Source organism: Thamnophis elegans, chromosome 7 (assembly GCF_009769535.1).
Source record: "Thamnophis elegans isolate rThaEle1 chromosome 7, rThaEle1.pri, whole genome shotgun sequence".
Lineage (NCBI taxonomy): Eukaryota > Metazoa > Chordata > Lepidosauria > Squamata > Colubridae > Thamnophis > Thamnophis elegans.
In genome coordinates this window covers 17,566,064-17,591,462 of record NC_045547.1, presented here as the reverse complement: position 1 = coordinate 17,591,462, position 25,399 = coordinate 17,566,064, and the positions used below count along the sequence as shown (strand labels likewise).

General features: G+C 41.8%; 1 protein-coding gene across 1 annotated transcript in view; it reads left to right on the top strand.

Annotated features, from left to right (window-relative positions):
* The window catches only part of LOC116511613 (IQ motif and SEC7 domain-containing protein 3-like), a 67,288-nt gene that overhangs the window by 15,517 nt on the left and 26,372 nt on the right, over window positions 1–25,399 (top strand). The window contains 2 exon segments of the mRNA XM_032221755.1: window positions 21,007–21,129; window positions 23,446–23,612. Coding sequence (XP_032077646.1) covers window positions 21,007–21,129; window positions 23,446–23,612 — 290 coding nt within the window.

Genomic DNA, 25,399 nt, shown 5'->3' with positions numbered 1-25,399 from the left:
TACCAGGGGTTGTGACACTAAATATATGTATGTATGTATGTATGTATGTATGTATGTATGTATGTATGCATGCATGCATGCATGCATGCATGCATATATATATGTATGTATATATATGTATATATATGTATGTATATGTATATGTATATGTATGTATGTATGTGTATGTGTGTATGTATGTATATGTATGTATGTATGTGTATGTATGTGGACTTCCTCCCATATTTGGGCATACCAGGGGTTGTAACTCTAAATTATAATATATATTAGCATTGTTAATCATTTATTTGACTATAACTATTATTACTTCATTTTATGCATAATATTCTAAATTTAACTAAATTTAAATTAGTTTTTATTATAACATTTCATTACATCATCCTGTATCCTTCCAGTAGTAGTGCAATCTTGTATCGCTTGCCATTTGTAGTATTTATGTTCTGATTGCTTTCTTGGTACATCTTATATGGGCTTCTCTTGGCAACTTGTTTCTCAATGCATATCTTGTAAAGACTCAAAAAATAGGGACCGCCTTTGGTGGGAAGGTAACAGCGTTCCGTGCACCTTCAGCGTTTAGTTGTGCTGGCCACAAGACCACGGAGATGTCTTGGGACAGTGCTGTTCCAAGGCTTTGAAATAGAGATGAGCACCGCCCCCTAGAGTCTGGAATGACTAGCACAAAAGTGCAAGGGGAATATTTACCTTTACCTTAGACTCTAAGCAGCTATAACAAAAGTTTCACCTGTTTTCCATCAAACACATGGCGGTGCTCAATTGCTCTGTGATTAACAAAGCAAAAGGAAGGAGCAAAGTGTCCTTTGGTGGCTCCGGGCAGCACGGATCTTTAAGCAAGGAGAACATCAGCTCATTGTCAACAGGTTATAAATGGCCATTAGCAGCCTGCTTGCCTGACATTGTCAAACTGATCTTCTTCCTCTTGTCATTTTTTTTCTCCACTTCATTGCTACCTGCAAGATTAGTATAAGGCTGGAGACAAGATTGCTCAGCCCTGGGTCCTTATGGGGAAAAGGTTTTACTTCCTTTGCTCTCCTCCTGGGGTGGATGTGCCTGCATTGAGTCTGAGATTTCTTGTTTGGGATTTCCCTTGCTTTTCTCCCTTCCTTTCCCTCTAACTGGGTTCTTGCATGGATTCCCCCTAAGCCTGGATATGGTGGGCCTGTTGTTTGCTTAGTGTATGTGGTTTGTAAACCAGGGTTATAGCTTAACATGTTACATGATTCTGATCAGCTGGGGCTAATTCAACAAACCATGATGAATATAACTGAAGCTTAGCCCAGTATATGAAATTAGTCTCCACTCTCTTTTCTATTTCTTTCTTTCTGAGTGAGAGGAGTAAAATTTGTATTATTTAGTAGACCTGCAAGAAGCCAAGATTTAGTACATGGCATGCTTCAGTCTTGCCTCCAGCTGTTCTGCTTGTCATAACATAGCTATTATTTTCCTCCATGGTGAGGACAGTCTGGTTCAAAATGAGCAACATTTGAATTAATTTCTATTTTTTTATGATAACTAAGATATGGGTTCTACCAGTCCTAGGTAGAACCTCAGTTGCACAGAAAAAAATGGAAGGTATTAAAACAGTGATGTATGTATATATTTCATTTTAAATGCTGACCTTTGACAGCTTAATAGCATTCAGTTTGGGAAGTCCGTAATTTAATAGAGTAAAGTAGAGTGGAGTAGAGTAGAATAAGGATAGGATGGGATGGAGTGGAGTGGAGTGGAGTAGAATGGAGTGGAATAGAATTAGAATAGGATAGGATAGGATAGGATGGGATGGAGTGGAATAGAATTAGAATAGGATAGGAAAGGATGGGATAGGATAGAATACTTTATTGGCCAACTGTGATTGGACACACAAGGAATTTGTCTCTGGTGCAGAAGCTCTTAGTGTGAATGCAAAGCAACTGAGTAACAAAAATCATAATAATGATACCAATAAAAGGGGGGGGGGTTAGTAGAGAAGATGAGAAGGGTAATAATAATACTACAGCCATACAACCTGCACAAATATACTTACACATAAGACAATACTGTGATAATTTCCTCTTATGATATTTCAATGCAATCAAACCTAAAGACCTAAAATAATCTAGATGGTAATCTAATTACCATGCTTAGGAGCAGTATATAATAGTTACAATTCCAAAAGAGAACCAGGATTTTTTTAAAAATCACAGTTTGTTAGGAAGTAGGAGGAGGAAACACATATAACAATAAGCCAAAATAACAAGGGATCACAGTTCATAAAGAATGGATTAGCAGATCACACTAAAAACATACAAGCCACCATTGCATTGAATGTTACATGTGTATACCACACTTCAACGTCGTAACAGAAGAGAAAAGAAATACATGTTAGAGAAGACAGTGGCATGCAAACTCCTTTGAAGCTTTTTTTTTTTTTAGAAATAATGATTGTGACAAGAGCGGCATCATTATGTCTGCCTCTGCTATCTTTATCTCTTTATCTCCTTCCTTTCGACCTCTTGTTTGTCCTTGCGTCTCATCATTTTGCCCTGATTCCATTCAACTTTCGTCCCTTTCATTATGTCCTGAAAGTGTCCTATTCTTTGCATTCATTCATAAACTGTAAGGAGTGGACGATTCATGCCACGGACGGAGCTGGTAACCATGAACGGGGTGGGTTGTTTGTTCTGCTAGCAAAGAGACTCCGGGAAGGTCAGATGCAACTGTCTGCTTCGATTTCTATTCAGCGTAGGGTTATTTTTTCAAATGCAAGAGACATTCTGGTTAATGGGAGCAGGCTGCTTCTCCGACTGGGGCAATCTTTTCTGATGGTTTTTCCTGGAGGATTGGTCCACTCATCATCTGGAATTTGTAACTCCTCTGGAAAATTGGCTGAAAGCAGTCAATCTGCTTTACAGAAAATGGCCCCGAATCTTGCTGTTTATGTGCGGGAAGAAGGCAGGTCAACTTAAAAAGCAGGTACAGGGTGTTCATTCTCAGAACATCATAATCACAACACTAGGGTGCACTTTGTGTCTCTAGCTATTAAGCTTTACCGCTCACGCTTGTCGGCAGTGTCTTGCCTAAATTGGTTGAGTTGCATCGAGTTGAACATGAACTCATCAGGTTTCCTATTTTCAAACACACACACACACACACAACCATATACCCACACAGAGAAAGAGAGAGAGAGAGAGAAAGAGAGGACTTTGTTCTCCCTTTAAATTCACACATCCAACTTTACGATGCCCTTTGCTAATCAAAACAAGGGGCTTTTAAGGAGAAAACTACAAAATCTCCTACTTAGGGGAAACGGTTTGTAAATCTTCCGCCATAGCACTTAGCAATAGCTCTTAGTTATATACCGCTTCATAGTGCGTTTACAGCCCTCTCTAAAAGCAGTTTACAGAGTCAGCCTATTGCCCCCAGCAATCTCATTTTACCCAACTCGGAAGGATGGAAGACTGAGTCAACCTTGAGTCAGTGAGAATTGAACTGCTGAACTGCAGCTAGCAGTCAGCTGAAGTAGCCTGCAGTACTGCACTCTAACCACTGCACCATCTTGCCTTTTAATGGACTTATGACCATGGACAAAATGGCAATAAAATGATATGAACATTGAGGCAGGGGGGGGGGGAATCAAAAACATTATTCTAAATCTTATAGACTTTTTAAAAAAAAATCAGAATGGGAGGAAAAAGGTAACAGAAAAATAGAAAAGTAAGAGCAATAAAAATGGTTGCATTCACAAAAATGAGAGGCTGCAGGAAAGGTTTTACACCTGGGCAGGAAAAACCAAAGATACAAGTACAGATTAGGTGAAACCTGGCTCGAAAACAGTAATCATGAGAGGATCCTTGGAGTCCTAGTGGAGGATCACTTAAACAGGAGCCAGCAGTGTGTGGCAGCAGCCAAAAAAGCTAATATAATCCTTGGTTGTATAAACAAAGGAATAGAATCTTTACTAAATGATTATTACATAAACCGAGGGATAGAATCAAGATTACCTGAAATATTAGTACCACTTTATAAAGCTTTAGTAAGACTGCACCTGGAATACTGCTCCAGTTTGGGCCATCATATTACAAAAAAGATGTTGAGACTTTGGCAAAAAATACAAAGAAGAGCAACTAAGATGATTAAAGGCCTGGAGATTAAAACACATGAAGAATGGTTGCAAGATTTGGGTTTGGCTAGTCTAGAAAAAAGGCCTGGGGGGCGGGCATGATAACAGTATTCCAGTATTTGAGGCTGCCATCAAGAGGAGGGATCAATTAATCTTCCAAAGCACCAGAGGGCAGAACAAGAAACAATGGATGGAAACTAATCAAGGAGAGCAGCAACCTGCTAACAGTGGGGACAATTAACCAGTGGAACAGCTTGCCTTCAGAAGGTGTGGGTGCTTCATCACTGCAAGTTTTTAAGAGACTGGACAGTCACTCATCTGAAATGCTATAGAATCTCCTGCTTGAATAGGGGGCTGGACTAGAAGACCTCCAAGGTCCCTTCCAGTTCTATTCTGATTCGGAAAGGGAAGTGGGTAAATTCCCCTCATTCCTGCAGCATTTCAACTTTCTCCAAACTATACATGCAAAATTGATGCCAGTACAGTATGGAGGATTTTCTAAATGCAAAGTCTATGTTCCACTCCTGAGCAAATGCTTTCTTTAGAAAGCCAATCCTATTTATTAATTAAATTATTATAGCCAACCATCTCACACTTGTGGCTCTAGGTGGTACACACAATTAAATAACAAACCCCCCCACAACAGTGAGGGTCTTGAATTGGACCCAAAAACAAACTAGCAACCAATGCAGTTCTTATTTTTAATCTCAGAATGTTGAAACTGTCAGAAGCTTAGCTGCTTGCCTGTCTATCTGTCTACCTGTCCGTCTATTGAAAATTGAGAAATTTCAGCATCAATAATTTGCTGTAAAATTTTTTACAGTATGGTCTCTTGGACTCCAGGGGCCACAGAAATGCAAGTGGGAAGTTATGGATTTGGGAACAGTTTGACGAAGAAAATGAGACTAGGGATTAAGAACCAGATCAATATGAGGGATGGTCAGCTACAGATAATTTACTGTGCTTTCCTCCAGTCTGTGGAAGTGTCATATGAGTATTCTGATTTGATTTGATCTGTATTTTCTGACAGCTGGTCCTTCTTCTGCTTTAGTGACAAGACTGAGAGTGGTGCCATTCTGACAGATTCAATGCAGGAGAAGCTCAGGGAAGTGATAGGTTGGATGATTTCTCCTCCTACCAACATCCCCCGTTTTTATTTCCTAGCATTCGTCTTTCATCAGAAGTTATTAAGTAGTCATGCTCTTATTTACAGTCCTATTGAAAACTGAATAAATGCCACTTTTAAGTTACCCAGGTGACAGTCTGCTGGTGCCTAGGAGCTGTGTGATGGTGAGCTCTCACTTTGGAGTGTGTTGAACAGAGGTGGGTTCCTACCAGTTCGCACCAGTTCAGTAGAACCGGTTCGTCAAATCTACCAAACAGGTTAGAAGAGGTTCCACTAGAAAGCAGGCCACACCTACAGAAGTGGTTCCTCAAATTTTTTTGAAACCCACCACTAACACACCCATCCACCCACCCACCCACCCACCCACCCACAGATTCACACAGAGAGAGAAAGAGAAAGAAAGGAAGAAAGAAATAAAGAAAAAAGAAAGAAAAAGTGAGAGAGATGAAAGAAAAAAAGGAAAAAGGGACAGAGAGACAAAAGGAAGGAGAGAGAGAGAGAGAGAGAGAGAGAGAGAGAGAGAGAGAGAGAACACATGGCCGGCAAGCCACTCCTACCAGGTCACATGGCTGGCAAGCCACTCCCACAAAGGAGGCCACACCCACAGAGTAGGTTCGAAAACTTTTTGAAACCCACCACTGGTGTTGAACATGTGTAGTGTTATTTAGAAGAGAGGTACAGAGGTGTCTGCAAGGAAAGCCATGTTCATTGGTCAGGGATGTAGTGGGAGGGTGTGAGACAAAGCCAGTGGTGCCGGTTTAACAACCTGTTTGGTGATTGCGTGCTTCGTTTGCGTGCAGATTTAACTGGACAAAGTCAAATGGAGCACAGGGACAGTATTAGCTGAGCTCCCTCCCAGGTCATCCTAAACATGTCTTTTTTTGACACACAACAAAGATCACCAGCAAGATTGTTACAAAGGGTTTTTTTGGGGGAAGTAAAGTTTTTTATTTATTTATTGTTACCAAGTTTAAATTCTTTTTGTAAACAAAGTATTGTTCGGGTTTTCCCCCTTTTACATTCTCTCCTATGCATAGTTCATTTCACATCATATTACCATTTCCAATTTCAGCCATATTAATTTTTAAGTTCCCATATTTCCATCTCAAACTTAATTTTTCTTAACACATAAACAATATCATTTTTTTTGCCCCTTCGGAAATAAACCAAATTCATCATTTCATTTTCCATTGGTTATTCTATTTTCTATAGGTAGCATATATCCTCAAATTCAATTGCAATATAACATTTTACTGAATTAGTTATCCACAATTAACAATATTACTATAGTTCCCTCACCTCATATTTAGCTGTATATCATCAACAGTATTAACACGTTTCATTTTATTCTACTAATATATCCTTTCTTTCCCTTCCTCCTTTTTTAACCATTTTCTCTTCGCTCGTCTCTTACTTTCTTTAATGTTCCACTTTTCATCAATTTTCTGGTGGTTCTTTTGTCCCATACTCTTAAATTCCCTTGTTGGAGATTGTTACAAAGATTGATGTCCATCATTGCTCATCCTGTACTTAACCAGAGTGGTGGTAGAGCGTGATCTTCATAGTGATGTTGTTGATCTTTATGGTGTATCTAAGTAGGGTTTCCAGTGAGTTGTGCTGTTGGGGAGAGAGAGGACCCAGGAAGTCAGAATGGCAGCATTCATAGGGGATGGTGGAGCCACTAAAGCTGGAATGCAAAAGTCCAGACAGTGAATGACCAATAAATGTGAGTGCTGGTCAAAATGGCGTCTCCAACCCAACCCAAAGCAGTCTGCCATTTGCATTGCCAAAAGCAGTGCCTTCCCCAGGGAAAGGGATCTGCATTGCAAGCTACTCGTGCTTTTTAAAATTGTATGAATCGGTGGTGATGTGGGGGAAGAATATGTGTGTAGTCAAGGAGAGTTCTAGCTCTCTCTTGCTTGACATGCACTTCGAAAGAGGCACTGATAAGGACCTCATATGTGCCAGGCATTTATATATATTTTCGTAGATTAGGTATGCAGGTCTTGGCGTATTCGGGTCTTTTCCGGTGTAAGATTGAGATTATCTTGGCGACATTTTGACGAGCTCCCACTTGCCATCTTCAGGCTAGTACCTTTGGCTTCGTGCTTGTACATACATACACACACTCACACACACACACACACACACACACACACACCAGCGGTGGGTTTCAAAAATATTTAGAACCTCTTGTGTAGGTGTGGCCTGCTTTGTGGAAGTGGCTTGCCTGCCATGTGACCGGGGGTGGGAGTGGCTTGCCAGCCATATGACCGAGTGGGAGTAGCTTGGCAGTCATGTGACTGGGTGGGCGTGGCCAACTTGTAAAATGTGGTGAAACTCACTTAACAATGCTCTTGCTTAGCAATCAAAATGTTGGCTCAGAAACTCTGCCATTTGAAGCACGCAAGTCTTAAAGCTGTCAAGTTATAAGACCCTTCCACCCCTAACCCTTTAGAGAGAAAAACCCAGGGGTGTTCAAACTTGACAGCTTTAAGACTTGTGGACTTCAACTCCCAGAATTCCTCCTCCAGTCATATTGGTTCAGAAACTCTGGCATTTGAAGCACGCAAGTCTTAAAGCTGTCAAGTTACAAGACCCTTGCACCCCTAACCCTGTAGAAAAAAAAACAAGGGTGTTCAAACTTGACAGCTTTAAGACTTGTGGACTTCAACTCTCAGAATTCTTCCTCCAGTCATGTTGGCTCAGGAACTCTGGCAGTGAAGTGTGCAAGTCTTAAAGCTGTCAAGTTACAAGACCCTTGCACCCCTAACCCTTTAGAAAATAACCCCAAGGGATGTTCAAACTTGACAGCTTTAAGACTTTAAGGTTTAGATAGGACTTTTAGAGGCGGGCGGGGCGATTGGTGAGCCAGCTGATCAGTGAGCGGTGGGCGGGGCAAGCAGGGTGCAGATGGGTGGGGAGAGGGAGCTGGAACCAGTTCTAAAGGGCACTGTAGATTTCTGGAACCTCTTCTATAGAAGAGGTTAGAACTGGCAGGAATCCACCCCCCCTCTCTCTCACACACACACACCACACACACACACACAAACAATTTGTGAAAAGAATACAATGACAATCAATGTCAATGCATCCTGGTTTTTTACATTTTAAAAAAACAACTAACTAAAAATAATGAAGATAAGGAATATAAAAATTATAAAGGAAGGGAGGGAAGAGAAAGAAACAGGAGTGTATCTTTAGTTTTCTTTGTCCTGCTTCTGTCCAATACTTTGAGATAACTCGCTCGGATCCTTTTTTTTTACACCCATTTCTTTGATTCTGCAACATTTTATATAAGGAGAGTAACATGCATGATCAAAGTGATTGGTGAACGTCAAACAGTGCTTAAATTGTCGGTATTCCCTCGGGGGGATTGGTTGGTGAGTAGGGATTTGACAAATGGGAGCACTTCTTCACATCTTTTCTCTTGACCCCCCCCCCACTCTTGCTCTCTGGAGAGAAGAAACTGCTACTTATTAATATGCTTGTGTCTTGTGGTTTTAAGAATTTCCACCTGGTTGCCTCCTCCTCTGTTCTCTCCCCGAGCGTGGGCTGCAAGTTCATTACAGATGCTTTTAGTTGGAAGACGTCTCCCGCTGCATTGTCACCTGAGTGGAAAAAGCTTGAAAATAGGTCACTCCACTTGGCTGAGCAGATCTTCCATCCATATGAATACAGCTGCTTCCTGCCTTCTTCAAACCGTTTTGCCTTTCAGTCTCCGGTGCGGGGATGAACCTGGCTCTCGGTCAGTGTTTCTCAACCTTGGCGACTTTAAGTCCTGTGGACTTCAACTCCCAGAATTCCCCAGCCAGCTATGCTGTACTTAACCAGAGTAATGGTAGAGCGTGATCTTCATAGTGATGTTGTTGATTTTTATGGTGTATCTAAGTAGGGTTTCCAGTGAGTTGTGCTGTTGGGGAGAGAGAGGACCCAGGAAGTCAGAATGGCAGCATTCATAGGGGATGGTGGAGCCACTAAAGCTGGAATGCAAAAGTCCAGACAGTGAATGACCAATAAATGTGTGTGCTAGTCAAAATGGTGTAACCAAACCAACCCAAAGCAGTTTGCCATTTGCATTGCCAAAAGCAGTGCCTTCCCCAGGGAAAGGGATCTGCATTGCAAGCTACTCGTGCTTTTTAAAAATTGTCTGTATCGGTGGTGATGTGGGGGAACAATATGTGTGTAATCAAGGAGAGTTCTAGCTCTCTTTTGCTGAACATGCACTTTGAAACAGGCACCGATAAGGACCTCATATGTGCCAGGCATTTATATGCTGGCTGGGGGATTCTGGGAGTTGAAGTCCACAGACTTAAAGTCGCCAAGGTTGAGAAACACTGCTCTAGGTGCTTTGTGACGGAAGAGATAGCAGGAGGGTGATTTTTTTTTTTGCTGACGGGACGAAAGTTCTCCCTGCTTGCACCATCAGTGCGCACAAGGGGCAGGAGCTGAAACTGCAGGAAAAAGTGGCCTCAGGAAGACAGTTCTGGATCCCATTCCTCTTCAAAAGGAATACGTCTTTGGGTGTCCTTTCATTATTATTATTATTTTTTTGCATTCTCAGAACGTTAAAGAGATATTATTCCAGAGGTGGGTTCCTACCAGTTCGGACTGGTTCGGACGAGTAGGTAGTAAGTAACTCAGCCGGACATGTGCCCAAACCGTTTCTATCGGCGGTGCCTGTGGTGCCGCCATCTTGTTTTTTTGCTTCTGAGCATGCACGGAAGCTATTTTTTTTACTTCTGTGCATAGCACACACCAAGCATGCATGCGCTCGATGCATGTCCCTGAGCAAACCAGTAGTAGAAGAAGCCGGAGCCCACCCCTGTATCATTCTGAATTTAAAAGACATCTTCTCAAAGTTATTGTAAGGGAGCTTCAACCATCAGCCAACTGTTATCAGAACACAGGTGCTTTTCTAATGGTGAACATCCTATGTATAAAATTCCACAGCAGTCACGCTGTTCCTGTGACAAGCAAAGTCAATGGGGAGAGCCAGATTCATTTTGCTCTGACTTAGGCTTCCCAAGAGCATCTTCGTCCCAATAAAACCTTTTATATTTAGGTTAAAGGGGATTCCTCTCCAGCAAAGTCCTGACAAACAATAGAAAGCGAATACAAACTATATCTATATCTATATCTATATCTATATCTATATCTATATCTATATCTATATCTATATCTATATCTATATCTATATCTATATCTATATCTATATCTATATCTATATCTATATCTATATCTATATCTATATCTATCTATATCTATCTATCATCTATCTCTCTATCTCTATCTATCTATCTATCTATCTATCTATCTATCTATCTATCTATCTATCTATCTATCTATCTATCTATCTATCTATCTATGTAGTCTTCCATTAGATTTCACAACTACAGACCTTCATCAGGCTTGGAGAGTTGCCAGGCCAATATCTTCCAAACGCCATGCTGTAGCAGCAATTACTTGGCAAGAATGAATTGAACTCATTGTCTCCTGCAAACTCCCCTTCCCTTTCACTCCTCTTTATTCCCTGTAGGAGGGGCCATTCCCCTTCCCTTTCACTCCTCTTTATTCCCTATAGGAGGGGCCACCTGTGCCTTTACTCCCAAGCCAGCCCTTGTTCCTTAACTGCTCCCTTCTCCTGGCAGCTCTGCATATGAGCACATAGGGAACAGGCTCCAGCTGTTCTTCTGCCTCACTGATGTCTGACTCCAAAGGCCGCTTATAACTGACATACGGCTCTGGCCCCCTCTCTGCCTCTGACACAGACCCCTCTCAGAGCCTTCCCCAGATTCCAGGACTGGCCCATGTTCCTCCCCAAGCTCCTTGCTGTCTGAGTCTGCCACCAGCTCTGCTGGCTGCTGGTGGGCCACAACACATTTAAAGACCACATGATTCACTTAACAACTCAGTGATTTGTTAACAAGTTTGGCAAAAAAATGGCAACATGGAACAAGTTTCATTTAACTACTGCCTCGTTTATCAATCTATATCTATATATCTATATCTATATCTATATCTATATCTATATCTATATCTATATCTATATCTATATCTATATCTATATCTATATCTATATCTATATCTATATCTATACCTATACCTATACCTATACCTATACCTATACCTCTATCTCTATCTCTATATCTATATCTATATCTATATCATCTATATCATCTATATAAACTAAGGAAAAGTAAAGATTTTTTTTAAGTGAAAAGAGGTAGAAAAAAAGAAAAACAAAATGAAAATATATAAAAGATGATTTCCCACTCCCTCCAGATGAGTATAAACAATTTGGACACATTAAAAGCTTCTTTACTACTACATTTTTTTAAAAAAAAACCTTCTTCCCAGATCTTATCTCTTATCAATAATCAAACTGCAAAAACACACCACTCAGTCCTAATCAGCAAAGGTCTATTAAGAGCTACCAGAAATATTAACATACATATATATATATATATATATATATATATATATATATATATATATATATATATATATATTAAATTTAAAAAATCAATATTATATTCCAAATTTATCACTTTCTCTGAAAAATAAAGCAAAAGAAATTTCTTTAAAGTCTCATCATTCGGTCCCTAGTCAAAAGCAGATCCCATTTATAGTTTCCAGAAACCACAACACATATATTTTAACCTTAACTCCTAACAGCCTTAATCTTTACTTCACTCAAATGTTGTAGGATTTGATTTCTGCTTTGTCCCATCACACAGAGTTCTTCAAGGCTTTTAACAAGCCTCTTTTGTAAATCCAGTAGGAAAAAATTATCCAGGTCACTCTCTTGGTTTGTCATTTGTATTTCCCTTTTAAATTTAAAACCTCAGCCAATTTCTTTTGTAGGCACAGTGAAGCATCCTTTTCTAAATCATTCTCCTGGCCTGTCAGTTGTAAATCCACTTTCGATACCATCTCTATCTTGTCAGATAAAATTTGTTCTATATCTGACATTTCTTCAATAACATCTTTTGGACATAGGCTGCCCACGGAGGCAGATATTATAACTGACATATACTTGCAGCTCTTTGCAACTTCTTTCTTTTTCTCTTTCCTCTTTCAAACCGTGGGAGACTCCTATGGCCCACTCACTGGCATCTTTCAGATATTGGCCAATTAATAGATTTAACAGATTAACAGAGTTGGAAGGGACCTTGTAGGTCATCTAGTCCAACCCTGCCCAAACAAGAAACCCCCTACTACACCATTTCTGATAAGATGGCAGCCCAGTCTCTTCTTGAAAGCCTCTAGTGATGAAGTTCCCATAACTTCTGAAAGCAACTTCTGTTCCATTGGTTGATAGTTCCCACTGTGAGAAAATGTCCTTATTTCTAGGTTGAGTCTCTTGATCAGTTTCAATTCGTTATTCCTTGGCTGGCCTTCGGGTGCTTTGGAAAATAGCTTGACCATTTGGTACTGTGTCACATAATATAAGATGATTAGATTAGACAAACAATTTTATTTCCAGTACAAGAGAACAAATTATATACACGATATTCAGCATAGCAATAGCAATAGCAGTTAGATTTATATACCGCTTCATAGGGCTTTCAGCCCTCTCTAAGCGGTTTACAGAGTCGGCATATCGCCCCCAACAACAATCCGGGTCCTCATTTTACCCACCTCGGGAGGATGGAAGGCTGAGTCAACCCTGAGCCGGTGAGATTTGAACAGCCGAACTGCAGAACTGCAGAACTGCAGTCAGCTGAAGTAGCCTGCAGTGCTGCATTTAACCACTGCGCCACCTCGCATCCTTTGTGTTCTATTCCAGCCATATCCCCAAGTTTAATTTGTCCTTGCCTTTCATGCAGATAATATCTGCTGCAAATCAACCTCAATTCCTGGTTACTGCAGACATATTCACATGGCTTTCCTGACAACTGAAGGGATTTGACCTATTTTTTTTTCAACTTTCCAGTCTACTCTTTAGCCGTAGGCTTTTCCCGTTAATCTCCCATCCAGATGTAAAGCAGATTTAACCTGCTTAACTTTTTTCCAAGTTTAGCCAAGTTCGGCTACATGCAGTCTCTGTGGTCATGTGGCCAGTATGGTTATACGCCGAGGCGCGTGGACTGCAGTGATACCTATTTATCTACTTGCACTTGCATGCTTTAGAACTGCAAGGTTTGCAGGAGCTGGGGCAAGTAACAGGAGCTCACCTTGTTGCACAGTGCATGTCAAGTCTTGAACCCGGGATGTCAGCCTTCCAGGTGACTATCTCAGCAACTTTAACTGCTGTGCCATCGTGCCCCCTTCATAAAGATCCTCAGAGGAAAGTAATGGAGCAAAGCAATAGTTTACCTTTTCTCCCAGACTTAAATGCTTCTGTGGTGTCTGCCATGACGAAATGGGTATTGATTAAGCAGAAAATGTTTTGCTGTTGTCAAAGCTAAGCAAAGAAAATCCTTGATTTGGCCCCCTGGAATTAAGAAATGCATATATTAGTAAATTAAAAATAACCCGGGAGAAAGGAGGGGAAAGGGAAGAGCATCTTCAGTTCAGTTTTTCTCCTTCTGCAAAATCCTCTAGTCTGCCCTTTAAAGTGAGCGAGAGAGAAAATAACAACTGCCTTGGGAGACCAGTCAGATTAATTTTTCTCACTTTAATCTTGAGTCCGGTACAAATGGTTCCTCCGCCAGATGACATGGATTATATCTCCTTTCCCTCCCCAGAATTAGTATGGGTTTGAAAGACGGAGAGCTATTTTGGATGGTTGCGTTTATCCTGCTTATCCTTAGGTTAAAATATTCACACGTAGGAGACCGAGGCATCGTCCAATGTTAATGTCACACTGGAGATAACACTGAGAGGAGACTAAGTGGAGGACATTCACAATGTGAACTTCTGGCTGAGCCCAGAAATTTATCATCCCCTGCATCCTGCATCACCACACACAAATCTGGATAATCTCTATGCACACACCCTTCCACAACAAATCACTCCCATCCAACCGCAGCCCTAAATGATTATCCAACCCTAACTATGTCCTTCCAACATTGTTATTTGTTGTTTCAGAGGAACAAAGTGTGCTTTGGATGTGATCTGGCACAAATCACTGATGATATGGTTGCTGATGTCATCAGGGACAAGGATCTGCCTTGCTCATCTATATTAACTATTTTAAGTTGCTGTGAACAATCCCTCTCTTAGCTGCCGGGCACGATTCTTCAAGGCCATTATGACTTGGGTTGCAGAAGACACTAGATGGGGGCGTCAAACTGGAAGCCTGTTGTGGCCCACCAGCGACCAGCAGAGCTGGCAGCAGATTCGGACAGTGAGGAGGTTGGGGAGGAACATGGGTCAGTCCTGGAGTCTGGGGAAGGCTCTGACAAGGGCTCTGCATTGGAGGCAGAGATGGGGCCAGGGCCATCTGACAGTTATCAGCTGCCTTTGGAGTCAGACATCAGTGAGGCAGATGAACAGCTGGAGCCTGTTCCCAGTGTGCGCATACACAGAGTTGCCAGATGAAGGGAACAGCTAAGGAACAAGGGTCGACTTGGGAGTAAGGCTACAGGTGGACGGTGAATGGCCCCTCCCAGAGGGAATAAAAGAGGAGCAAAAGGGGAGTGGAGTTTTCAGGAGACAATTAGTTCATTCCTGCATTCTTGCCAAGTATTGTGGCATCTGAAAGTTATCAGCCTGGCCACTCTCCAAGCCTGATAAAGGTCGGTAATTGTGAACTATCTTGAAAGGCTGTGGGAGAGGAAAGACTTTGCTGGAGAGGAATTCACTGTAAATTAAATAAAAGAGGTTTATCGGACTGAGGACTTGGCTTCGTGCTGCTGGGGAAGCCTAGGTCAGAACAAGGCCTGCAGGCCAGATCCGACCCACAGCGCCTCTGCCAGCCAAAACGGGCTGCATGGAGGCCCCTGCATGGCCCGTTTCTGGCCAGCAGAGTGGCGCTGGAGACCATCCAGGCCAAAAACAGGGTGCGCCCCCCCCCCCACTCCATTTTGGCCAGCAGGGTCCTGCAGGAGGCGTCCGTCCCATCTTCCCCCGTCTCCCCACCCCCATCAGCCAGCAGAGAAGCACTGCAATGATGATCCGGCCCTCAAAGAAATCCAGTTTGACACCCCTGTACTAGATCCTTGTCTTCCCCAGAGGCATAATGTCTGACATTTTCCAAATAATTCTAAAAGAGCTCTCAACCTTTCCCCCCACCCAAACGGAATTTAATCCTTTTGAGGAAAAAAAAAATACTATTCTGTGTTGCACAAAATGTCACTTTAAGCCAGGAAACGAGTGGAGTTTCTGTCAGCTATGTGCTGCTAGTTCTGTCATCTCTACAGATTTTCTGCTACTTCTGCTGTTCATAAGGTGGCCAGATGTCCAGCAGAAGGAGAACCTGTCCTCCTCTTCGTGCTCATGTCCTCCATCTGGCAGGCATAGCTGTATAATCCAATATTGTCCTGCTTTTTCTCTTATTTTTAATTACTATTAGGCTGTTTTCATAACAGTCATAATTGAAACATCATGTATTTAAGACCTTGTCAATTGTTTCTGCACACTCCTCATGCAACCTATGAACTGAGGAATTTGATTGGTGGCTAATTTGAGATTCTAAGCAGCCTCTGGGTTCACCCAAGTCCATCCCATCCCAAGTGAGGGGGAGGGATGGGTGTTTTCCCACAGGCGGGTGGGAAGAAAAAGGAATCTGGTGGAAACCACTAATTCTTTAACTAGGCCTACGATAGGCGCATGAGAACAGTTGCTTTTGCCAGGCTCGCTAATGCTGTATAATAGGGAGCTTGCTTTATGCCAACATACTTTCCTGAGTAGCCTTTTACATTTCCCATCTTCAACAGCCATAAGATAAAGAGGAAGGATCTAAAAATAGAATGGAATAGAATTCTTTATTGGCCAAATGTGATTGGACACACAAGAAATCTGTCTTTGGTGCATATGCTCTCAGTGAACATAAAAGGACAAGATACATTCGTCAAGAATCACAAGGTACAGCACTTAATGATAGTCATAGGGTACAAGTAAGCAATCAGGAAACAATCAATATCAATATAAATCATAAGGACACAAGCAACAAAGTTACAGTCATGCAGTCATAAGTGGGAGGAGGTGGGTGATAGGATAAGATATCTCAAATAATAGGGGCCTTCAAAAGAGTGACTGGAATTAATGGAAAGAATGAAAATGTTTCAAATGAAAATAGAGATTTATCTGGAAATGATAGTGATACATCAGGGAGCAGAATTGAAACAAACTTTGTCTTAGTGCCTAAGAAAAAATGAGGGAAGTGATAAATACAGTGGGAATATCAAAGCTACAAGTGAAGATTACATAACACAGTATTTTCCAAACCTGGCACTTTTAAGTTGTGTGGACTTCAATTCTGGCTGGGGAATGTTGGAGTTGAAGTCCACATGTCTTAACGTTGCCAAGTTTGAAAAACTGGAGGAAAGTATGTGACTATAATCTGCTTCGGAATTTGCAATGTAAACTTGTTGACTGTCTATAAGGCCCCATCTATGTTTGAAATGGTAAGAATATTATTACTTTTCTCCTATGAAAAGGGAATGGCAGCAAGAGCGAATGCAAAATTTAAAGGATAATTAATTTTTTTCTGTGTGACTTGGAATGGCAAAATTGTGGCTAAAAGGGTAGAATAGGCGACCCTGAGCAAATTCAACTTTATGGCAGGCAGGCAGCATACACAATAAGCTAAGCTTTTGCTTTTCAAGAGTTTATTGAAAAAATGTGAGAAAGTAAGCTTATTGTACATTTTTTGATTTTTTTGAAAAAGCATGTGATAAAGTGAGCGTGTTTGGGTTATGATTGTTTTGTGCAAATGCAGAATTAAAGTTTGGTTGCTGATTTGGTGTATGACAGAAATAAAGCACCTATGGGAATAAAGGGAATGATTAGCAAATGGTTCAACATTGAACAAGGATGGGTGATGTCATAAGTTTGTTGGAGTTGATCCAAGACATGGTAGAACACATTCCTTGTGATCTTTTTTTCAAAAAAAAAAAATCTCTTTGATTAAGACCTCCAACAGCATTTACTTCCAACTTTTACAGCCATTTGGGACCAGAGTTATTTACAGTTAGATGCCCATATTCCATTCTCTGCTTGACTGATCACCACTATAACTTGAGTTTTAAAATGCATCGTGAAGTGGGCATTTGCCTCTTTTGAATATTATGAAGCCTTAAGTGTTCGGTACCTGTGCATTCATGCATTCTGTAATATTCGCTTACTGTATAAGTACGCTGTATGGTTTTTCTAAACCCTACCTATACTTTCTACTTAGATGTAAGTAATGGGCTAAGAATACTGGCTGGCATTCCCCGGGAGACAAAAAAAAACTTTCTGCATGTCTGATAGAACCTTCTAATTGCCGTCACTTCAGCCTTCCCCAGATGCTTCTAGCTGTGAAGGATGGCGAAAAAAGGCTTGTAGTCTTCTTTCTCCTTGTCTTTGGAGTGTCTTCCCTGGATCTCACACAGCTCCACTTGGGAATGTTATCTAACCATCAATCTTTCACTGCCTAGACCAGTGATGGCTAACCTTTTCCGGACCGAGTACCCACCGTGTGGCCGAACCCCCAAAATGCAATGTGCGCGTGGCCCCCTCCATGCACCACACCCCTGCACATGCACATGTGGGTCTCCTGCACATGCCCACACCTGCATGCACATGGCCCCGTGCAAGCCCCAGCACCCACACACATGTGCGTGCCCTTCCACGCATACACGGCAGAGACCCAACAACCAGCTGGCTGGACATGTGCACGTGCGTGGTAGAGCTGAACTGAGGTGCCCACTCATGTGCCCACAGAGAGGGTGCTGCGTGCCACCTGTGGCACGTGTGCCATAGGTTCGCCATCATGGGCCTAGACCATCTCAAGATCACCAATTATCAAGGTTCTTTACTAAAGCCAATAATAAATCTTTAGCAGCCAACCCGGTTGAGACCTATTTGTGGTTGAGAGCTAACACAGTTCTAAAAATTCTCTTTCTCAAGCACCGTTTTTATTTTTCAAGTTCTCTGTCACCTTAGCAGTTCTGCAACTATTCCTTCCTTTTCCTAGAGGTTTCCTATTTTACCTGTGGGAAAATACCTCACCTTTCCTACTCTAAACTTCAACTACGAAAAAACAAAGTCTATTTAGCTTCTTCAATGCATATGTGACAAACGTAACAGGAAAGCATTAACTCTTGCCCATTGTCACAGTCCCTTTGGTTGCTTAAGGTATTTATAGATAAAAATGTATAAGGAATCCAAGTGGTTACGGTAAGAATTGCGTTGCTTGAGAATGTGAATGTATGTCATGTTGTTGGCTGAGAACCCCAACGATTTACAGCAATGGTTCTCAACCTGTGGGTCGGTACCCCTTTGGGAGTCGAACGACCCTTTCACAGGGGTCATCTAAGACCATTGGAAAACACATATTTTCAAAAAAAATATGGAAAACATAAAATAATTTTATGGTTGGGGGTCACCACAACATGAGGAACTGTATTAAAGGGTCGCGGCATTAGGGAGGTTGAAACCCAATGATTTACAGGAATACTAGGCATATGGATCTGAAAATTAATGTACCAAAAGACTAAGGATCTTATGATTGATTGGGAAAATATATTGAATAATGATAGAATAGAATAGAATAGAATAGAATAGAATAGAATAGAATAGAATAGAATAGTTGGAAGGGACCTTGGAGGTCTTCTAGTCCAACCCCCTGCTTAGGCAGGAAACCCTACATCATTTCAGACAAATGGTTATCCAATCTCTTCTTAAAAACTTCCAGTGTTGGAGCATTCACAACTTCTGGAGGCAAATCATTCCACTGATTAATTGTTCTGTCAGGAAATTTCTCCTTAGGTTGCTTCAACTCCTTGATTAATTTCCACCCATTGCTTCTTGTCCTGCCCTCAGGTGCCTTGGAGAATAGCTTGACTCCCTCTTCTTTATGGCGGCCCCTGATATATTGGAACACTGCTATCATGTCACCCTAGTCTTTCTTTTCATCAAACTAGTTATACATAGAAGAAGCAAAAGAGTAAATCATTGTGCACCGCTAGAACAGCGAATGTTTACGAAAGATTGGAAAATGGATGGAGAGGTTTTAATATTTGCAAATGTTGATTCAAACTTAGTGGAAAGTGGTTTTCTTGAGAGGAATATCTGTTAAAAGAAATGGTAATGGTTGTGTCTAAGTAGGGACCAAAGTCAAACACTAGGAACCCAAGATCAGACAACAGCAATCCACAGATATCACTCTCCATCCACTAGCCCACCTATGGAGAAGTAACTATCTTTCAGGCTGTTAGGCTGCACAGATGAAGAGCAGAGATATAGACTTTGAAGCCACAAAGTTATGAGCCATGTCCTTGAATCTCTGTCTGCCAGCTTCTGAGGATGAGTAATGAATTGGGTATAGCCTGGCAAAAGACTGTGCTTTCCCCACTATTTTATGGAAGTGAAAGTTGGGTCTGTCAAGCAAAGTATGAGTGAGATAAATGCAGTGGTAATAGGCAAGAGGTCTGTGTACTTGAACAAGAAGATGTAGGGTGAATAACGAATGGATCTGAAGGAATACATGAATGCCCCAACAGAAGTGCTGTACACACAGGTGGCTCCGTTGAGGATGAATAACGGTGGGATTGCAAAGCAAATATACGAAGGGCGAGTGAATGGGTTGAGAAGAATGGAAAGTTACGGTTGGGTGGAGTTGATGAGATCCTCAAGAAGAAAGAGATGACACCCAACAGGTACTATATGAAGAGCCACGTTCCCATTGTAAAATGAAGAATAGTTAGCATGGGTAGAAATGCAGGGAAGGTTACATTGACTGATAGTGATATATACTAGATTATGTACATTTCTTTTTCTCTCCCCCCCCCCCCATCCCTTACCTTGTATTTATTTGACTTACTATTTTGTTTCCTTTTCTTTGCATAATTCTGCTTATCCAGAAAAGATATATTGTGATGACTATGAATTCACAAATGCATATCTGTATGTCTGTATTGATCCTCTACTTCTACTTCCTATTTTCCCTGGGATTTTGGTGGCTTCGTTGCTCTTTTAGAAAGAGAATTAGAGGAAGTAAGCCTCTCATTTCAAGGGGCTGAGCTCCAAAGTGTTTCTCCTGAGAGATTATGACATGTGAGGTGGTATTCAGCCGGTTCGGATTGGTTCAAACGAACCAGTAGCAGAAATTTTGAGTAGTTCAGAAAACCGGCAAATACTACCTCTAGTTGGCCCCACCCTCCCGCCCCATGGTTCCCGGTCCTATATTCCCTTGTTTTTTAGCACAGCTGATTTGCATGGTAGAGCAGATTGCCACGTCACACCTGAGCTAAAAAACAGCTCAGCTCACCATCGCCGACACCGAGGGCAGTCTTTGAGTGCTGTGCATGCGCGCAAAGCATGAGCACATGCGCAAAGCGCGCTATCATAGAACCAGTGGGAAAAGATTTGGAATCCCACCACTGGATAACATGTGGCAATTGCAGATCATATACACAGCTGTGAACTCAATGGAGGAAAGCTGAGATGAAATATACAGTAAGCAGTACATCTAAATAAGTCAGATATTCCAAAACAGAAAAAGTGCTTATGAATCTAGAAAGATGCAAGTTGGGTAGCATTGAAGATCTTGCTTGATTGGGAAAATAAAATAAATGGATATATTTGGCTTATTTCTCCCTTATGTTTCTTGATACATTCCTCTCCATAGGCCTGATAGTCAAGAAATTCATTTTCTTTTTCTTTTTAGCTGTGTAGTAGATGAGATGGACTTCTCTGGCATGGAGCTTGATGAAGCTTTGCGGAAATTTCAGGCCCATATCCGGGTGCAGGGAGAAGCCCAGAAAGTGGAAAGACTAATTGAAGCCTTCAGGTAAACATTGTGCTGATGTGAAGCTACTTTGTCAATTTCTTTATTCAGTGTAGGGTAAGAAGAAGGAGAAGAAGGGACGAAATGGTGAAGCAAATAAGAAAGCACCTAAAAATAAGTTAACTAGGGTTTGTTGTCTTCTAAATGTTCTTTCATTACAACTTGCATAACTCTTTGTCAACTCGCAAAGCATTCCTGGCCTGCTCTTGAGTTGCCATAGGCAAGGGGAATGGAAAACTGATGAAGCAGCACAGCAGCTACAAACAGAAGCACATTCCAAGGATATCTTTCTCAAGGCTGTCTCCCAGGTTACCAACAGCAGCCGGAGGGGAGTGATCTCTGCAGCCTGCGAAAGTGCTCCTTTGACAAATGTGATTTATGACACACCCCGGGGTGGGGGAGGGGAAACAGGTTCACAATTGGACCATAAATTACGTTGGGTCCGAATTTGCTTCATTTGAGTACATGCCAACATGTTGCTCCTAATAAATAACTGGATTTCTTTTGAAGCTTGGCTCGAGGTTCATGATTTAATTAGGGCATCCAGAGCCCTGACACTCTTATTATTGCATGTGCTGGCAAAGACTAATAGAGATTCTAATAACATCTTAAGGATCACATTGTTCTGACCCAGCCTTCGCAAGTAGTGATAAGACGTTGACTCGTGAGTAAAACAACCCCAGCCTTTTATTCACAGGGACAAACAAAAAATTGAACGTAATTGGTTCCAACAAACTTGAATTAATCCAAGAAATCTGAATGGCTTGTTGTATACTAGAAATGAACGATTTCCAACCACTTCCAAACCTCTCTATTTATTTCCTACCCAGGGAGGGGCTAGCTGTCATCTGCGTCTGCCTCTCCCTGAGAGCCGGCTTATTGCTTTCCTTTGCTCTCCTCTCTTTTCCTCTCTGCGCATACGGGCATCTGGGATGGGCCCATCTGTTCCTCCCCCTCACTCAGCTCAGGCCCCGAAGACAGCTGCCTCTCCACCTGGGGGAGGATGGAAGGCTTTGACTCGTCCTCTGTCTCTGATGCTGTTTCCTTATCAGAGCTTCCAAAGGCTCTGGAACTGGCCCAGGCTCTCCCTCCACTTCCTCCTCGCCTGACTTGGCAGCTAGCTCTGCTGGCAGCCAATAGGCCACCACAACACACATTTGCACACTTTATTTTTTTTAAAAGAAAACACACTTCTTTGGGGATAATTAAAAGTTATTTACACAGCAACGCAAGCTGAAGCACATAAGTCAGGGGTCCTCAACCTCTGGTCTGTGGACTAACACAGGGCCACAACATGCCAACAACCAGGCCATGCAAACAAGCAAATCCTCATCCGCGGGAAGCAGGCAGTATGAAAAGCCATTCCTCCTTCGGTCCCTGGAAAAGCTTTCACCATGGAACTAGTCTCTGGTGCCCAAAATGCTGATGTAGAACATACTTCTTTAAGTTTGGGCAAAACTCAGCAGCACTTTTTCATGCGGCTGTTGATAAAAATAGGGTCACCAACATGATCGCCAATGTCCGATGATGGATGTGGCAGAAGAAGGAGAGTGAGGAAGAGGAAGAGGAGGAGGAGGAGGAGGAGAATCAGGAGGGAGGAGGAGGAGAAGAAGAAGAAGAGGAAGAGGAGGAGGAGGAAGAGAAGGGAGGAGGAGAAGAGGAAGAGGAAGAGGAAGAAGAAGAAGAAGAAGAAGAAGAAGAAACAGTTTTGAAATAATTAAAATGAATAAAATTGAAATTACCAACAGCCAAAGATGTTTCAAAAGATGACCAGCAACAAGATGAATGGATTCATGCATAGTGGCAATGAGTGCAGCTCTTGAAGACTTGACACAAATCTGATACATAATTCATTCAATCAAGGCATTTCTCTTACAATTTGTCCAATTTTGTGTTGTAATCTTCCTTAATTATGCACCCATTTTTACTATTCCTTATCCACTCTAAGAACAGCACTGAATAAATCAAAATATAGTTTGTTTGAGAATTGCAAATTCAATAGGTTTGCATTGACAAAAATTTCCCAACCCTTTTTGTGAAAAAGTACATGTTCTCTCAGGTTTGATGGTGCATCTATTCTTTATGATGTCCTCTCCATAATATCTGTGACACAATTGGAAACATAGTTCTTCGACCTTGGAAGATTATTTCTTAAATGGATTCAGACAATGAATTAATTTATACAACTGTGGTATTATCCTAGTGAAATGTGAGTGTAAATAAGTTTAACACCTGTAAAACTGGGGTGGAGTCATTTAGTAATGGACACATTTTAAATTTCCCTGATTATATATTGACTTTGTCTCCCTCCCTCTGCAGCCAGAGGTACTGCATGTGTAATCCAGATGTAGTCCAACAGTTCCATAATCCAGATACCATTTTCATCTTGGCTTTTGCCATCATCCTTCTTAATACGGATATGTACAGTCCTAACATTAAACCTGACCGGAAGATGATGCTGGAGGACTTCATTCGGAACCTGAGAGGTGAGGGCATTGCTTGGCTATATTGTTCCTTATTCCAAATCCTGAACAAAGCGGTATTCAAATAAATAATGTTGCTGATGACATTGAAAGAGCTAAAATATATGCTGGTTGTGACATTTGAGCTAATAGATTAATCGTGAAAATGGAATAAAACTTTTAACAACATCAGATAAAGCATGTTTGCAGATGTTAGTGGATGTTAGATCAGAGTTGCCAAACTTGATTTCACCGAGGGCCGCATCAGGGTTGTGTTTGACCTTGAGGGATCCAGGTGTGCGGGTGTGGCTAGGGTGGGTGTGACAAGCTCAACATCACTCGTGTTGGGGGGCGCCTATGGTGGCCCGAGCTCTTTGCCAGCAAAAACAGGCTCCCAAGCTCCGTTTCCGGCTGCGATGGTCTCCTGCAACCCTCGGCCAGTGAAATGGATCTCGGGAGGGCCACATGCAGCCCCCTGAGCTTTATTTTCACTGGCAGAGGCACCACAGGCCAGTCTTTCACTGTTTCCAGAGTGGCCCCACAAGCCAGATCTAAGCACCCTGTGGGCCGGATCCCTGAGTTTGACACCTCTGATCTAGACCAAAAACAGGCAATTGTCTGATATACTGTGTGTTGCGTTTTCGGGCTGAGTTGAAGGGCACAGAAAATAGGAGAATAAAGCAAAGGGAGTGAGACCATCAAGCTTTTGCCCTGGGGTTGCTTTTTATTGCAGCTAAGCCTATTTTAGGATTCACACCCCAATTTTCAATTATATTTTGATTATAGAACAGCTGTACAAACAATTATATTTTGCGATTTCAAATTAAGAATATTGTACACACACATGCATGTGTCTGTAGAATATGCCATTTACATCTTTGGCTGTAGTCTGTCATGTAGATAGCAGACTGCTTGTTTGCATTGTTAACAGTATTTTATAAAATCATACCATACAGAAAAAATCTATACTCCTCTCCTATTTTCTTGAACTGGTTTCAGGTCCATTCCCGAACTTCCGGTTTGTGTGTTGGGTTGTTTTCCGCCCTCCGGAGGCTTCAGGAGGTTTCCCTGAAGCCTCCAGAGCGTGAAGAACGGCCTACGGGCAAACTGGAATTCCATTCCTGAAGTTCTGGGTTGCCCATAGGGCTATTTTTCACCCTCCAGAGGCTTCAGGGAAGCGTCCTGAAGCCTCCAAAGGGCCTCTGGAGGGGGGGAGGCTCTTTTCGCCCTCCCCAGGCTCCTAGAAAGCCTCTGGAGGCTGGGGAAGGAAAAAAATGGGTCAATCATTCGCCAAAAGTGAGGGGGAGGGGAATTGTGCACGCAGCATTATGGGTGTGGGCACACCTGCGCATGACCCCCCCCCTGTGCTTCCCCCACTTTTGGCATACGATGGGAAAAAGATTTCAGACAAATCATTGTCCAATCTCTTCTTAGAAACCTCCAGTGATGAAGCACCTACAATGTGTGAAGGCAAGCTGTTCCACTGGTTAATTGTCCACTGTTAGGAAGTTTCTCCTTAATTCTAGGTTGCTTCTCTCCTTGATTAATTTCCATCCATTGTCTCCCTCCTAAATATGCTATATCTCTCATTTTAAAGTAAGTAATTAATGCAATTTTATGAAATATTTTATTCCCAAATTTAGTAACTATGGAATATGAGTGCAGAGAAGAGCAACAAAGATGATTAGGGGACTGGAGACTAAAACATATTAAGAATGGTTGCAGGAATTGGGTATGTCTAGTTTAATGAAAAGAAGGACTAGGGGAGACATGATAGCTGTGTTCCAGTATCTCAGGGGTTGCCACAAAGA